The sequence below is a fragment of the Vipera berus genome (genome assembly GCF_964194415.1).
Source record: "Vipera berus genome assembly, chromosome: 14".
Classification (NCBI taxonomy): Eukaryota; Metazoa; Chordata; class Lepidosauria; order Squamata; family Viperidae; genus Vipera; species Vipera berus.
Window position 1 is genome coordinate 7,171,874 of NC_138217.1, and position 16,559 is coordinate 7,188,432.

At 43.6% G+C, this 16,559-nt stretch overlaps 1 protein-coding gene across 1 annotated transcript in view; it reads left to right on the forward strand.

The window, feature by feature from the left end:
- FBRSL1 (fibrosin like 1) overlaps nt 1–16,559 on the forward strand; it is a 523,964-nt gene that overhangs the window by 225,920 nt on the left and 281,485 nt on the right. The window contains exon 4 of the mRNA XM_081338816.1: nt 50–85. Coding sequence (XP_081194942.1) covers nt 50–85 — 36 coding nt within the window. The remainder of the gene's footprint in view (nt 1–49; nt 86–16,559) is intronic.

Here is a 16,559-nt window from a genome sequence, read left to right on the forward strand (position 1 = left end):
AACCATTTTTACTACTCACAGTGATTTTCTCTTTCCCCCCCCCCCCCAGAGTTCGGCTCAGTCGTTGTCAGGAAAAGGTTATTCGGTGAGTATTGTTGCGCGGCTTCCAGGTTCCTCCTGTTGTTCCTTGACTGGGAAAGAATTTGACCATCTGTTGCATTTCTGAAGCCAGGCAGAGTCCCCAAAATAGGTTTGGGGAGATAAATCCCCCCCCTCGTGTGTATTACACCTCTCTTCAGAGGAACGAATATGAAACACGCTCTCCAAATGAGAGAACGTGGGCAAGGAACTGGGTTTTCGCGCCTTCCCACTCTGAAATTGTCTTGTTTAATACACGTACATTTTCTAGCGATGATCCTGAGCTCACGGAGGGAGGTAATATTATAGGATTCCTTGGATTTGAAGAACACAAACTATTTGGGACCAATAGACACCTTGGGTGCTTCGCTAGCATATTGTAGCTGCTTTGTGTCTAATTTGAGAGTCATAGTTCGGGGGGGGGAAAACGTATATTAGAAAACAGATTAGATTTCTTCCTAACTTCTCTTATTGCCACTCAAAATGCCGTGTTACTCAGCTGGCCTTTTGGGTGGGTGGGTGTTTCTAGCTAACTGGGCATGAAAAAGGCACTGGACTGCAGAACCCTCCCTTCTTTTCCTGAAGGTAATTGTTGTAAAATGATAATTCAAGTTGATACGGCAGTCGATACGTATCAAATATCCATGCCTCAACAACCTCTCTTTGCTAAAACTTGACTTGCACCACCAATTATCTTTTGATTGTCCCAATTTTTCCAATATTTGTGCAATTTCCTCTATGTTTGTACTTAATGCTTCATTGACGATATGTTTGCAGACTCTGTTATCCCAGTTCAGATACAGTTTGTACGCTTCTATAAAGTGAAAAGTTGACCCTGGCGGCGGCCGGGATTTCCTCTTGAATTTTGAATTTCCACCTTGACTCGCCAATTCCAAGAATTTGCTTCCTTGCTAAGCTGGGGTTTGTTTGTTTGTTTTCCCGAACGCACATAGGTACACCCACACTTATACCCATCCCTTGAAGTGAACAAAACAACCCAAGGCTGACCATCAAACAATATATTAGCCCTGTCCCACTGCTTTGGACGGCTGAAGCTTAAGTTAAATTCTTTGCCAGTCTCAAAAAGAGAATGAAATAATACTTAATGGTTTGCAGACTTTCAAATTGCCAGTGGGTAACTGTTGTTGGAGAAGATTTTTGTTTTGTAGACTGGAATTCGTTGGTAGGCTGACTTTTGCATAGCAGCTGACCATTGTCATGCGCAAAGTGCATTTCGAATGTTTCTTACGGAGTTTTCGAGCCAATGAGATGGGATTGATTTACCTCTGAAAAGAACATTGGAGTGTCTGATTTGTTCTGCACGTCAAGTAAACATCCAAGGTTGTTGCTTATGTTGGGAAGCCTCCTATGTGTGCATGCATAAGCGAGGACCTCACCCAGTTGACTGCCAAGGAGAATAATCCAATATTTTTGTTGCAGTGGAGGAGAACAAACTGCGGTCTAGTGGTTGCTGAACTTTGGGCCGTCCTAGACTTACGACTTACGGTCATTTAAGGATGGTTCAAGGTGACAATAGCTTGGGGAAAAGTGATTTACAACCTGTATTCGCACGTACAACCATTGCACCGCTCCTGAGCACATGGGATTGCAATTTGAGTAGTTGGCAACCAGGTTGCAGCATCCCACAGTCACACGGTCATGATTTGGGACCCTTTCTCCAGCCAAACCATGCCTGTTGGGGAGGCTGAATTCGCTTAACGACAGTAGAGTTTCCTTAATGACGACCCTAAAATTGTCCTAAAGTTGGATCTAACTTATGATCGCAACGACTTAACGATGGAAATTCCAAGCCCAATTGGGATCGTAAGTCAAGGATTGCCTATACCAGGGGTAGGCAACCTTGTCTCTTTTATGACTCGTGGACTTCAACTCCCAGAATTCCTGAGCCAGCCATGCTGAGGGGAAAGGGAGAGGTTTTCAAGCTGAGCCATGCTGGCTCAGGAATTCTGGGAGTTGAAGTCCACGAGTCATGACAAGGTTGCCTACCCCTGGCCTATACAGTTCCCAGTGTCCCACACCTTTGACTGCACAGGTAGTCCTCGGCTTATGACCACAATTGAGCCCAACATTTCTCTTGCTAAGTGAAACATTTGTTGTGTGAGTTTTGCCCCATTTTTACGACCTTTTTTGCCACAGTTGTTAAGCGAATCGCTGCAGTTAAGTTAGCAACACAGGCGTTAAGTGACTTGGTTTGTTAGAAGGTCACACGAGGGGAACACAGAACCTCGGCTCACTGCAGCCGTCACAACTACGAGTCAGTTGCCAAGCGTCTGAATTCTGATCACAAGACCCTGGAGATGCTGCAAGGGTCGTAAGTGTGAAAACTGGTCACAAAGTTGTAACTTTGAACAGTCACTAAGTGGACGGTTGTAAGTCGAGGACTATAACTGAGACTGCTAGAAATGGTAGCTTCGCAACCTTTTGCCTTGGTTGATAAGGTAGCCTTGACTGGCTGTTGAAATCTACAACTTGTGTTTTCTGCTCGCAAGGAGGGTCTTGCTCAGTCTTCCTCTTTGTAAACTGTAATACAGACCTGTAGAAAGAGTCCCATTCTCTGCTTCTTATCAGGTTTTAATTATAGAGTCAAGTTTTTCTACCTCGGAGTTCTGCTAACAAAGGGAAATGATTTGGTTCTGGCTTCCGATCCTTAAATGGAAAAAAAAAAAGACCCAAAAGGCTTTTGCCACCAGGCTGATACTAATAAATCACAGAGCAGACATTGTCTCTGGTCTTCCAAGATGTTCCTTTTGATCAGCTCCGCCAAATGAGCGTGCAAGGCCAGGGTTGTTTAACTCAAAGCTGCCAGGAGCCTTGATAAGTTTTTGTATTTTAATTGCTGGACAATTAAACACTGGAAGTTTTCAAGAAGAGGATAACTATTGGTCTGATATGGCATAGGGTTTCCTGCCTGAGCAGGGGGTTGGACTAGAAGACCTCCAAGGTCCCTTCCATCTCTGACTTCCTTTCGCTATCCCTTTTATGCGTCTCGCCTGGGGAAAAGACCTTTAAAACACAAAAGCTTGCAACGAGTTTGTAAGTCTTGATTTGGGCTATTAAAACACTGCCGGTGTGATTTGAGATTGCTACTCTCCTGAGCTTTTATGATTGTTTTTCTTTTTCTGAAGCGAAACAACCAGGAGACCAAATATAGAACCGAGTGAATAGTTTTAATGGTGTCTTGTCTTTCACATCAGATGTGCACTTTCGATATGATTCTTTTGCTCTCCTGCTCCACGAGACAAACGGGGGGGTGGGGGAAAATACCGAACGGCGGCGTCCGTGGGACGGTTTTATAGATGCTTTATGTTATATTTATATTTGAGTTCTGCCCTTCTACCCACCTACCAAAATCTACATCTTCACCCATTCCAAAATCTACACCTTTCTAATGCATTATATTTATCTCGAATGGCATTCCTCTAACGCTGCAAACGATCTAGCATAAGTGCCCCAAAAATAAAAATAAAAAAATCACGAGACAAAATATCGAAGAGGGAACAGACCAAGAATTGTAATCGGACATTATCACGGTCACTCTTAAGAGCCTTGGTGGAGCAGTGGGCTAATGCCTCCTTAAGTAACACCAGCTGCCTGCAATTAGTGCAGGTTCGAGTCCCACCAGGCTCAAGGTTGACTCAGCCTTCCATCCTTCCGAGGTAGGTAAAATGAGGACCCAGATTGTTGGGGGCAATAAGCTGACCTTGTAATAATGCCGCTTGGGAGGGGGTGTGAAAGCCCTAATAAGCAGGCATATACATAGAATGAAGGCTACTGCTAAGCTTGTAAGCCGCCCTGAGTCTTCGGAGAAGGGCGAGATATAAATGGAATTAAAATTTTAAAAAAATAAAAAAAATAATGAATGATAACGATATCCATCCACGGCTTCTTTTCCAACGAGTGATGTCCTTGAATGCATGTTGTTGTCATTTCAGAAAGAGCTAACAAACCTTATTAAGAGGGGGGGGAGGAAAGCTTTGAAAACTTCTCCTTACATCCAACAAAGTTCAAAGACCTCGCCGTTTTTTTCCACCCGGGGCTGAAAAAAACAAAACACCTCATTTCTTCTGCGTACACAAACTTCCTTACAACTAAAAATCCTTAGAACTACAGGTGGTCCTCAAGGTACGACCACAATTGAGCCTAAAATTATTACGGTCACTCTTAATGAATGATAACAATATCCATCCATGGCTTCTTTGCCAACAAGTGGTGTCCTTGAATGCACGTTGTGTGAGTTCTGCCCCATTTTACAACCTTCCCTGCCAAAGGTGTTCGGTGAGTCACTGCAGTTGTTAAATGAGGAACACGGTCGTTAAGCAAATCCAGCTTCCCCCCGTTGACTTTACTTCTCAGAAGGTCGCAAAAGGGGAATCACGTGACCCCGGGGGATGCTCCGACTGTCATAAGTAGCAACCAGTTGCCGAACGTCTAAATTTTGACCACGCAACCGTGGGGGAGGCTGCAACGGTCGTAAGTGTGGAAAACGGTCCTAGGTCACTTTCCGTCGTAAGTTTGAACAGTCAGTAAGTGAACTGTGGTAAGCTGAGGACTGCCTGTATGCCTTAATGTAGGTTTTAAATTAATTTCTAGTTGGAGTTATCAGGGCTTTTAGTAGCACAGATATAGGTTCAGTGAGACCAAAGAATTGCATCCTCCTACTATATTTGGTCCCCCAAATAGTATTTTAAACAAATAAACAGCCAAGTGGAGATAGCAGCGTGAATTTGGAAGCTGGCCTCAGTGTAATATATCAACTTGAATGCATAAATTTACTTGCAGCCTGTTACTTCCTACCAATTTTTCTTAGCCTACGGAAAACCGACACAAACATATTTCCCTGTTAATTTATGCCGAGAGCTAAAAAAAATGTGAGAACAGCTGCAGTGATAATAACATCTTTTTTTAAAAAAAAAAGTTTCCCACTGAGAAATTTGAAGATGACAGCATTTGAGGACAAGGGAGATGCACGTGAAAGGCCCAATCGAGCTTTCCTCTCTTGAGATCAAAGCCCAGAGAGTCCTCAAATTACAGCCGCGGTTGAGCCGAAAAGTTGTTAACTGAGTTTTACCCTTTTTTTGGAGGGGGGGGCCACATTTGTTGAGTGAATCACTGCAGTTGTTAAGCTAGTAACACGGTTGTTAAGTGCATCTGAATCCCTTGTGGACTTTGTTATCAGAAAGTCGCAAAAGGGGATCACATGACCACCACCAACCCGGGCATAACGGCCACCGTCGCAAATCCCTGCCAAGCATCTGAATTCTGATGACGTGACCACAGGGGAGGTGCAGCGGCCGTAAGCATGAAAAAACAGCCGTCAGTCACTTTTCCCAGTGCCGGCGTAACTTGGAACTGTCACTAAACCAACGGTTGTGAGTCGATTACCTACGAAGGACACAAGTTTGAAAAAAGAAAGGAGAGCAAAACTGCACCCTAGACAGGGGTAGGCAACCTTGGCTCTTTTATGACTCGTGGACTTCAACTCCCAGAATTCCTGAGTCCACGAGTCATAAAAGAACCAAGGTTGCCTATCCCTACGACCTGGGAGAAGGCCCCAGGGCTCCAGCTTTGGATCACTCAATCATGAAATAAAACAGAGCAGCTTGGAGTCCCAATGGCCTGATGGAACCGGGGTGTGTGTGTGTGTGTGTGTGTGTGTGTGTGTGTGTGTGTGTCTCCTGCACTTATGCAAGCGCTGACGGGTGGAACTCACCCAGCGAGTGCCTGTCTCAAAGAAAAAAACCCGTTATTTTTGGTTTTACGGTTCCCTTAACGTGCTTGCAAAATGCCCCCCTCTGCTTCCAATTAAGTCGCAGTCCTGCTTTTAATTACCATCAAATGTCCCATAAATTTTCACTCATCCTCAAAGCCATAAATGAGTATGTACGTATGTGTGTGTGTGTGTGTACCCACCCACCCACCCACCCACACAAACACGTAGAGACAGAGCGCACCAGATTTGGTTGTCTTGGTTTCCAAAGGACTGAGTTTGAGGCTCGTGTTGCTGTTAACATAGGAAACATGCCATTTTCCCTCTTGCTTTGTTTACGAGAACATAATTGAATGGTATTGATTTACATAAACTTACATGTTCTCATGCCCTTGGTCATTACAATCTACTTTGGAAACCCTCAACGCAGCGACGTGGTATTATTCTCTTCCTAGGGTTTCCTCCGCTGTTGTTTGAATAACTTCATTTTGACCAGAGGTAGCGAGAAAGGAGAAGAACATAGAACAGGGGTCTTCAAACTTGGCTCTTTTATCACTGGTGGACTTCAACTCCCCAAATTCCTCAGCCAGGCACGCTGGCTGAGGAATTCTGGGACTTGAAGTCCACAAGTCATAAAAGGGCCACGTTTGAAGACCCCTGACATAGAACATCAGAGTTGGAAAGGACCTCAGGGATCTTTTAGTCCAATGTCCTGCTAAAGTAGGAGACTCTATACCATCTGGACAAATACCTGTTTTCTTAAAAACCTCAGGTGTTGGAGCACCCGGAACTTCTGAAGGCAAGCCGCTCCACTGATTAATTGTTCACACTGTTAGAAAATTCCTCCTTAGTTCTAGGTTGCTTCTCTCCTTGGTTAGTTTCCATCCGTTGCTTCTTGTCCTGCCTTCAGGTGCTTTGGAGAATAGCTTGACTCCCTCTTCTTTGGGGCAGCCCCTGAGACATTGGAATCTTCTCACATAAACTCTGCTTAGAGTTTGTTTACTAACCCATAAAATGTTTGTGACTTACGTATATTTCATATATGGTTCATCCCCCATCCCCATTGGTCTGTAGCAAAAGAGAGAGTTCTCCACCCCATTCCATGTCTTCTTCAAGTTTTTGAATTTACGAGTTCTCCAGAGAACCCAGTTGACAGTCTAGTCAAGACTTGTTAAACTTAGGGTTTCTTTTAAAAAACAAAACAAAAGGAGTGGGCCCATGTGAGAGAGAGAGAGAGAGAGAGAGAGAGAGAGAGAGAGAGAGAGAGAGAGAGAGAGAGAGAGAGAGAGAGAGAGAGAGAGAGAGAGAGAGAGAGAGAGAGAGAGAGAGAGAGAGAGAGAGAGAGAGAGGGAGAGAGATGTCTATGATGTGTTTGAAGAATGCAGTGAGTGAATTGCAGGGGCATCCATCATTCAAAGACCGATGTCTCTCTTGATGCTTGCATTTCCCTTCTGGCCTTGCATGCGAGCGTTAGAAGGCTGAAACAGGAAGTTGTAATTTTCAGCATCTTCCGTTATCAGCATAATATCTGCGGTCAGTCCCCTGACACGGTTTGGGGCCGCTTTCTGGTTCGGCAAGAGTTCTTTCTTTTTCCTGCTGATTTAGCATCGGTTCCCACCTGCAGAATCAATTAAGATGTGCTGTTGAGTAAAATTTCTGGTCGCCGGGCAGATTCCCGGCCGCTGCCCTGCAGAATGACTCCGCCACAGATAGACCGGTTATCGGCAGGGCCTTGCGCGGTCACATCTTTAGAGGAAATGGCAGGAAACAGAACGCGTTGTGTTTTGTTTTTTTTAACAATTTATCCTAATCTGCGGGTGAAAATGCTTATCGTGTTTTTTCTACGCCAGGGTCTTTGTTCAGTTGGCAGATCTGGCTTGCGGTTCTCTGATTTGAGTGACAGATAGATCACTTCACTAACTGTGAACACTGTCAGACAAGGGGTCTTCCCGAGGTGCCTTGGGACTGCAGATCCCCGAATTCTCTAGAGCTGTGGTGCTGCTCGAAGTTTCAGCTTCCAAAGCTGGGGTAGGCTGGGGCCAAACCCTTCAAAAGCTTTGACTCTGCTGGTCTTAAAAATACAGAAGATCTCCCACGACTTCTGGAGGCAAGCCATTCCACTAATTAGTTGTTCTCTCCGTCAAAGAGATTTCCCCTTGTTGGATTCCTCTTTGATCATTTTTCCATCGTTTACTTCTTGCCCATCCTCAGGTGCTTTGAAGAATAGATTGACCCCTTCTTCTCTGTTGACAGTCTCTCAGCTGCTGGAAGACTACTGTCATATCACCTCTAGTCCTTTTGGATTAAATCCATTTAACCGAATGACATACTAAAAGAGTTGGAAGGGACCTTGGAGGTCTTCTAGTCCAGCCCCCTGCTCAATCAGGAAACCCTACAGTGTTTCAGACAAATGGCTGTCCAGTCTCTTCTCAAAAACCTTCAAAGATGGAGCACCCACAGCTTCCGGAGGCAAGCTGTTCCGCTGATCAATTGTTCTCACTGTCAGATTTCTCTGTAGCTCCAGGTTGGTTCTCTCTTTGATCATTTCCCACCCGTTGCTTCTGGTCCTGCATTTGTAGTGGGATGAAGGGTAGACCTCTGAAATGTTCTTCTGGGAAGCCACTTGACGCACACCAGAATCCTTTGCTGGTGTCATCTCTGATCTAGTCCACCAGAACAGAAATGGTTCCTTCTGAGAATTAGGGCTGCAGTTGGATAGTTTTGGTTTTCGCTTATCTGGGAGTAAGACCAGCGGAAGCCAATAGTACATACTTCTGAGTAGGCCCACTTAACATTGCCCTGTGGGATGAATTCCGTTCCAAACTTGCTGTCAAGTGGCTTTGTAGACAAAAGGACAGGAGTTTGGAAAAACTGCCTGATAGTGCAGCTTCTTCGCCCCAATTGGTTTTCCTCCTTCAAATAAATTCTCATTCGCTGACCAACGAAAACACCGCCCTGCATCTACTCACTTGTGGGCAAAGGTGTCTGGAGACCTGCAGCTTTGCACCAGCTTATGATTTTGTGCTTCTGACCGCCTGCCAGGCGTTTGCACTCGATGCGTCTCCGACTCTTGAGCAAAATTTCCTTCCACGATGCGATCACGATCACGCCTGGGATAGACAACATGTGTTAATTGAACCAAGCAGCCCTCTGATGATGGTGCTTTTATTTATTTATTTATTTATTTATTTATTTGTTTGTTTATTTATTTAACAACAGCTTGGAGGCAGCGATGTACAGATTATATAGCGTCGCTTTCCCCATTAAAGTTTTACAGGAAAATGCTATCTCTTGTTTGTGCTCCCGGGCACTTTTTGATTGGGTTCCTTCCAGCGGTGATTGCAGATGATCCATACGTGGCTGCAAAGCATCCATTTGAAACGGTGAAATATTTATGGATCTTTCCCTTTACTATTGAAACACGATTCCTGGAGGTATCTCTTCCCTCTGCCTATATTTTGTAACAAAATGTCTGGAAGCTGCTACTTAGCCTATGGACTGGTGGCTTGGTTTATTTGTTTTAAATAATAAAAAAGTATTTATTATAGACGGGGAACTCATCACATTTGCAGACCACACCAAGCTGGCAGGAATAGCCAGTACTCCAGAAGATAGGCTCAAGATATAGAAGGATCTTGACAGATTTGAAGATTGAACACTATCTTAACAAAAATGAAATTCAGTGGTCAAAAAAAGTAAGGTTCTTCATTTAGGCAAGAAAAACCAAATGCATAGGTAAAGTATAGGTGGTACCTGGTTCAATAATAGTAACTGTGAGAGGGATCTTGGAGTCCTAGTGGACAATCACTTAAATACGAGCTAGCCGTGTGCTGCAGCTGCCAAAAAAGCCAATGCAGTTCTAGGCTGCACTAACAGAGGGACAGAATCAAGATCATGTGAAGGGTTAATACTACTTTATAATTCCTTGGTAAGGCCACACTTGGAATACTGCATCCAGTTTTGATCTCCAAGATATAAAAAAGATATTGAGACTGTGGAAAGAGTGCAGAGAAGAGCAACAACAGTGATTAGGGGACTAAAACATATAAAGAACAGTTGCTAGAATTGGCTATGTCTAATTTAATGAAAAGAAAGAACAGAGGTGACAGGATAGCAGTATTCCAGTATTTGAGGGGCTGCCACAAAGAGGAGGGAATTGACCTATTCTCCAAGGCGCCTGAAGGCAGGACAAGAAGCAACGGAGGGAAACCAATCAAGGAGAGAAGCAACCTAGAACTAAGGAGAAATTTCCTGACAGAACAATTAACCAGTGGAACTGCTTGCCTCCAGAAGTTGTGTGTGCTCCAACACGGGAAGTTTTTAAGAAGAGATTGGACAACCATTTGTCTGAAATGGGATAGGGTTTCCTGCCTGTGCGGGGGGTTGGACTAGATGACCTCCAGCTTTGATATTCTGTAATTCTGTAAATAGTAGAAAAGTATTTAATTCTTGTTAGGCCTCCTTGATGCTTCTTACTGCACCTCCGGATCCCCAAATTAAGTTTGTTTGTTTTTTGCAACAATCTTTTTCTCAACAATCTTTCAGCATTCAGCTCAGATTCCTTCCTTACCAAGAGTGGCTAAATTGTACTTGTCTTCTATTGACCTGGACTTGTCCCTTTCATTTGTTTCCCCCCCACACACACACACACCATCTTTGATGCTTCAGTTGATGCTCTTGGAACATGGGCCTCTACAGAAACACTTTTCAAGGTCACTGCACTTGACAATAGATGACTGCATTTGTCTCCTGAATCACAGTCTTGCACTTGAAACATCAGTTGTTGAGGATCAACTGTGATGCAGCTCACTTTCTCCTATCCACGCTTGAGAGAATTCAAGGGTTCATGGTTGGTCAATGTCACGCAGAGCTAGAAAAACTATTGGCTGTTCCAGTAGGATTTTGACAAAAGGGAATACTTGTAGCTTGGAGTTGAACTGTGGGGTCTTTGGTACTTTCTGAGCATGGTTGTTTCTTTGCAGATGTCTCATGACCCAACTAGTTAACATCTTCAGTGTTAGAAAGGAGTGGGGTTTGGGAGGAGGAGGAGAAGGAGGAGGAGGAGTTACACTGTGGGGATCCTTGGTGCTCTCTGAGCTTGGTGGCTTCCTTGCAGATGTTTCATGACACAACTAGTTAACATCTTCAGTGTTAGAAGGGAGTGAGGTTTTGGGGGGAAGGAGGAGGAGGAGGAGGAGGAGGTGGGGAGGAGGATGAGGAGGATTTATACTGTGGGGATCCTTGGAGCTCTCTGAGCTTGGTGGCTTCCTTGCAGATGTTTCATGACACAACTAGTTAACATCTTCAGTGTTAGAAGGGAGTGGGGTTTTGGGGGAAGGAGGGAGGAGGAGGAGGTGGTGGGAGGAGCATGAGGAGGATTTATACTGTGGGGATCCTTGGAGCTCTCTGAGCTTGGTGGCTTCCTTGCAGATGTTTCATGACACAACTAGTTAACATCTTCAGTGTTAGAAGGGAGTGAGGTTTTGGGGGGAAGGATGAGGAGGAGGAGGAGGAGGTGGGGAGGAGGAGGTGGAGGAGGAGTTACACTGTGGGGATCCTTGGAGCTCTCTGAGCTTGGTGGCTTCCTTGCAGATGTTTCATGAGACAACTAAAGAACATCATAAGGCTTTCCTTGTCCCCTTAGCTGGAAGGAGAAGAACTTCCATCCTCTTTCTCTCTCGGTGGGTGCAAAGGAAGAAAGTAAAAGCATTGAGGGGTGTGTGTGTCCAGCAATAAGGAGGTACCCCTTTTGAAGGAGCAAAGGAATCCTTGTAGGTCACCTGAGCAAAATCCTCTTGAATTTTAGACCGGCATCTCCTTCCCAGGCTGATTGGCCCGCTTCCTCTGTCTTCTCTAATAAACGGTTTCTAAAGCCAGTTTTCTGATTTCCACTTCTGCCAGCTGACATCTTGAATGAGCCTAATCCACAAATATCCAGGGCTGCCAGAGTCCCATGAAGGCCATCTGTCTCTCTTCCAGACTGAAGTGCAACTCTCTCTCTCTCTCCCTGGCGATCTTTCTGATTAGTCCTATCACCAGCTTTTTTTCCCCAAATGGTCTCCCAAGAGGGGTGTGTGTGTGTTTTTTTTGTCTCCCCCCCCCCCAGTGTGCTTGTGTGATTGTGCTGGCATCCTTGCTCCAGAGTCTGCTCCCTCTGCTGTCTCTTCCGAAACGAGTGGCAACTGATGTTGCTGCACGTGTGAGTATTTGTCAAATATTTTCCTCCCATTATAGAGCTTGGCCAGACATAGCCAAGGGAGTCTTGGCTGCTAGAGAAATTCTTAAACTACGCTCGTGTGGAACGCTGGTATTTCTTCAGGAGACACAGGAGGACCCCTTGCGCAAACCCGCTCCGCAAAACCTTTGTCTTAAAAACACGCATCTGTGGACGACCGTGTTTCATTTTTAGACATCAACGGCAGAAGATGAAGCAACTTATTCCAAGAAACGTCCCACTGGCTTCTGGAGAAGTTGGATCACTCATATTATGCCCAACCATTAATACGCACGTCAGCTCCATCCTTAATCCAGGGGGGAAAAAACAACAACGGCACTCTTTGCCTGGATGTCTCTCCATGGCTCCCATGCATAAAATTGACTTAGCCAGCAGGCACCAAAGACTATTATGAATGGCCCTCAGGCCCAGCCACTTTAATGTGCAATTTGTTAGGAATTTCCTGCCCTAAGTTGTGGCGTGTTTTTTTTTTAAAAAAAGCAACAAGTAAGTAAAAAAAAAAAAGATCAGCCTACCAACCTTTTCTCGTTTTTCCTCTTTTGCTTTTAGCCAGCGAACAACTTTTAAAACTTCAGTTCCAGATTAATATTGTTTCCAGATGCGGGAATTACCGTAAGAGAAGCTAAAAAAAAAAAAGAGTTAAACACAGAGATTGAGCCTTAATTTTAAAGCCCTGTTCCTAATAAACTCGACTCTAGCCAAACGTTTCAGCCGACGGAAGATGTTGCTTCCACTCTTTGGAGGCAAAGAGGATAAAAAAATAAAAATAAAAACAAAGCCTCATCTAACCGATAACGGGGTCCCTGACCACAACTGAGCCCCACATTTCTTTCTGTTGCTAAGCGAGACAGTTATTACTTAATGAGTTTTGCCCCAGTTTTACAACCTTTCTTGCCTCGGTTGTTAAGTGGATCCTGCTCCCCCATTGACTTTGCTTGTCAAAAGGTCGCACACGACTCCGGGATGCTGCAAATGCCATAAATACGAGTCAGTTGCCAAGAGTCTGAATTTTGCGAGGCTGCAACGGTCATAAGTGTGAAAAACGGTCATATCACTTTTTCCAGCGCCGATGTAATGTCTGATGATCATTAAACGAATGGTTGTAAGGCAAGAACTGCCGGTGCTCTTGAGTTAAAGTAGATGGCTTTATTCTCTTTCTTTCTTTCTTTCTTTCTTTCTTTCTTTCTTTCTTTCTTTCTTTCTTTCTTTCTTTCTTTCTTTCTTTCTTTCTCTCTCTCTCTCTCTCTCTCTCTCTCTCTCTCTCTCTTTCTTTCTTTCTTTCTTATCATTTATTTATTTATTAGACTCCTATCCCACCCATCTCGACTTCGAAACAAATTTTCAGCCTCTTCTTCCCTTACTGTTACTATTAGTAGTAGCAGTAACTGTTAATTCCAGCTCATAGGTGCACCCTCCTTGCTACTTCGGAGTCAATCAGTCCCATCAGAGTAGAGCTGGGAGGGAGCTCGGGGGGTCTTCTAGTCCAGCCCCCTGCTCAAGCAGGAGATACCATTTCGGACAAGTGGCTGTCCAGTCTCTTTCTAAAAACCTCCAGTGACGGAGCCCCCACAACTTTTTGGGGCTATACTTAATTTAATTTTATTTTAATTTTATATTGTATTGTTTTTAAATTTTGCCCTGTAAACCGCCCTGAGTCCTTCGGGAATAGGGCGGTATATAAACCGAATTAATGATAATAATAATAATAATAATAATAATAATAATAATAATAATAATAATATATAATAATAATGATAATAATAATAATAATAATAATAATAATAATAATAATAATAATAATATTGTCCTCACTGTTAGTAAGTTTCTCCTCCGTTCCTGTTTTGTTCCTCTCCTTGATCAGTTTCCATCCCTCGCTCCTTGTCTTTCTGAGGTTTGTTTTTTTAAAAAAAAAAGCAAACTTTTTTAAAAAATCAAACCATGGACTTTATAAAAAAAAAAGAAAAAACATAATAGCCCGATAATCATCTTTCCCTTATTGGTGGAAAGGGTTAGGTCTCCTCTTTCTTTTCTTTTTTTTCATTCCTCCTTATTCCTCCTCCTCCTCCTCCTCCTCCTCTCCTTTTTATTTTTATTTATTTATTTATTTTTTAAAAAAAACTCTTCCCACAATGCATCTGAGGAGGAGGTTGCAGGTGTTTCTTCCTCTTTGCGTGCACTGCAAATTAGTAACAGAAGCTAATAGCTCAGCAGGAGGCTACCCAAGGACGGACAATTCTAGCTTTTTTTTTTCCCCCCAAAAGGCCCTTTATGTCAAAAACCCTCTCATGAGACCTGTCTGACTGAAAAGTCTTATTTATTTCCCCCCCAATGTGAGGGCTTCTTCGCTGCAGCAGCAGCCAAATCCACCATACGGCCCCATGCTGCGTCCCGGACCGTTGCCGCTAGCAACGGGTTGCAATTGCTGTTCACCGCAGCAGGCCCCATGGTGCATCCATCTTGTAGCAGAAGATAAAGACCGCAGCAGTCCTTTTCTTCCCAAACCTTCCGAAATAATTTCCACTGGCTGAACCAGGGCTATGGGGTGGCCCCCTGCTTAATGCAGTCCAGGGAGGGGAAAAAAAACACACACACAACCTTAATTTTTCCGGGTGGAGAAGACGAAATGGACAGCTGTGCAGCGGGGATGGCCGTCCTTTTCATGGTTTCTTTCTTTCTTTTTTCCATGAAAGAGTAAAAATAGAAAAGGCAAGAGAAAGAGAGAAAGTCTTTTTCCCCCCTCCTTCTTCCAACGAAGCCTCCCTCCCCAAAAAAAGGGTTTTAATCCCGTGAAAAGACACTCTTTGCAAAGTTCAGGATGAGCGTCGTAAATAAACTTCAGTGTTTAAAAGCAAGCAAGGCGGAGGTTTTGCATGTTCCCAACCTCGCTTGGAGAGTTACAATTCTTGATGTGAATTCGGATTCTTGCAAATAATAAGATGATTTAAAAGACGGAAGTGTGTGTGTGTGTGTGTGGGGAAACCCTGTTAAAATAAACTCTTATTTCTACGGACATTATTATTATTTTATTATTATTAATTTTATTTGTATACCGCCCTTCTCCCGAAGGACTCAGGGCGGTGAGTCCTTGTCATGTCAACCCTACATGTCAACCCTCCAGCCCGACCACTAATTAAAAACCTGGACTTCTATTAATTAAAATAAGGCTGAATCTCCCTAATATGTAAAAATAACCTTCGCTCCACCCTAACTTGATTAGAAAGATTTGCAACCAGAGATTGCGTGTGCGTATTTTTTAATAGCAGGCCGGTTAATCTTATCTCCTCCTTCTTTAGTTCCATCACATCCTATTTGTAAATGAATAACTAAATAACTTTGACAGTAGCAAATTTTCTCCTTGCACAGCTCATTCTTCATTCTGTCTTAATGCTTGGAAGAACAGCCATGAAAAATGTCAAAGTTCAAATATGGGCAGCACTTGAGGGTGTGTTTTTTTTTCTTTCTTTCCCCCTTTTTCCACACCGCTCATCCTTTGGATGGTTGAATGCAGTTTTAGTCCGAATGTAGATCTAAGCAATGGGGAAATGATGGCATTGCTTGATTAACCATCCATCCATCCATCAGAATAGAGCTGAAAGGGACCTTGGAGGTCATCCAGTCCAGCCCCCTGCTATGCCCAGTCTCTTCTTAAAAACCTCCAGGGATTGAAGCTCTTACAACTTCTGGAGGCAAGTCCTTCCACTGATTAATTGTTCTCACTGCAAAAAGTTCTAGGTTGCTTCTCTCCTTGATTAGTTTCTGTCCGTTGTTTCTTGTCTTGCCTTCTGGTGCTTTGGAGAAGAGATTGACCCCCTCTTCCTTGTGCCAGCCCCTCAAATATTGAAACACTGCTATCATGTCACCCCTGTTCCTTCTTTTCATTAAAACTAGACATCCCCAATTCCAGCAACCATTCCTTATATGTTTTAGCCTCCAGTCCCCTGATCATCTTTGTTGCTCTCTTCTGCACTCTTTCCGGAGTCTCAACATCTTTTATACATTCTGGTGACTAAAAACTGGATGCAGTATTCCAGTTTTTCCACTTCACATTTCTTTCTTTCTTTCTTTCTTTCTTTCTTTCTTTCTTTCTTTCTTTCTTTCTTTCTTTCTTCCTTCCTTCCTTCCTTCCTTCCTTCCTTCCTTCCTTTCTTTCTCTTTCTTTCTTTCTTTCTTTCTTTCTTTCTTTCTTTCTTTCTTTCTTTCTTTCTTTCTTTCTTTCTTTCTTTCTTTCTTTCTTTCTTTCTTTCCCCTTCCCTCCCTCCCTCCCTTCCTTTCTTCCTTCCTGCACTTCCACTTCCCTTTCTCTTCCCCTTTTCCTTCTTGTCCTCTTTCCCTTCCTTTCCCTTCACCATTTCTTCCTTGATGACAACTTTTAATGCCAACTCACTCAAAGAAATCAGCCTCCCGTTAATGTGGCTTCCCCCGTCTCTCCTCTCTGCTAAAGTTCCCCACCCTTTCTTAAAAAAAATAAAATAAAAATAAAATAAAATAACTCAAAGCATCATCGAAAAGACTGGAGCT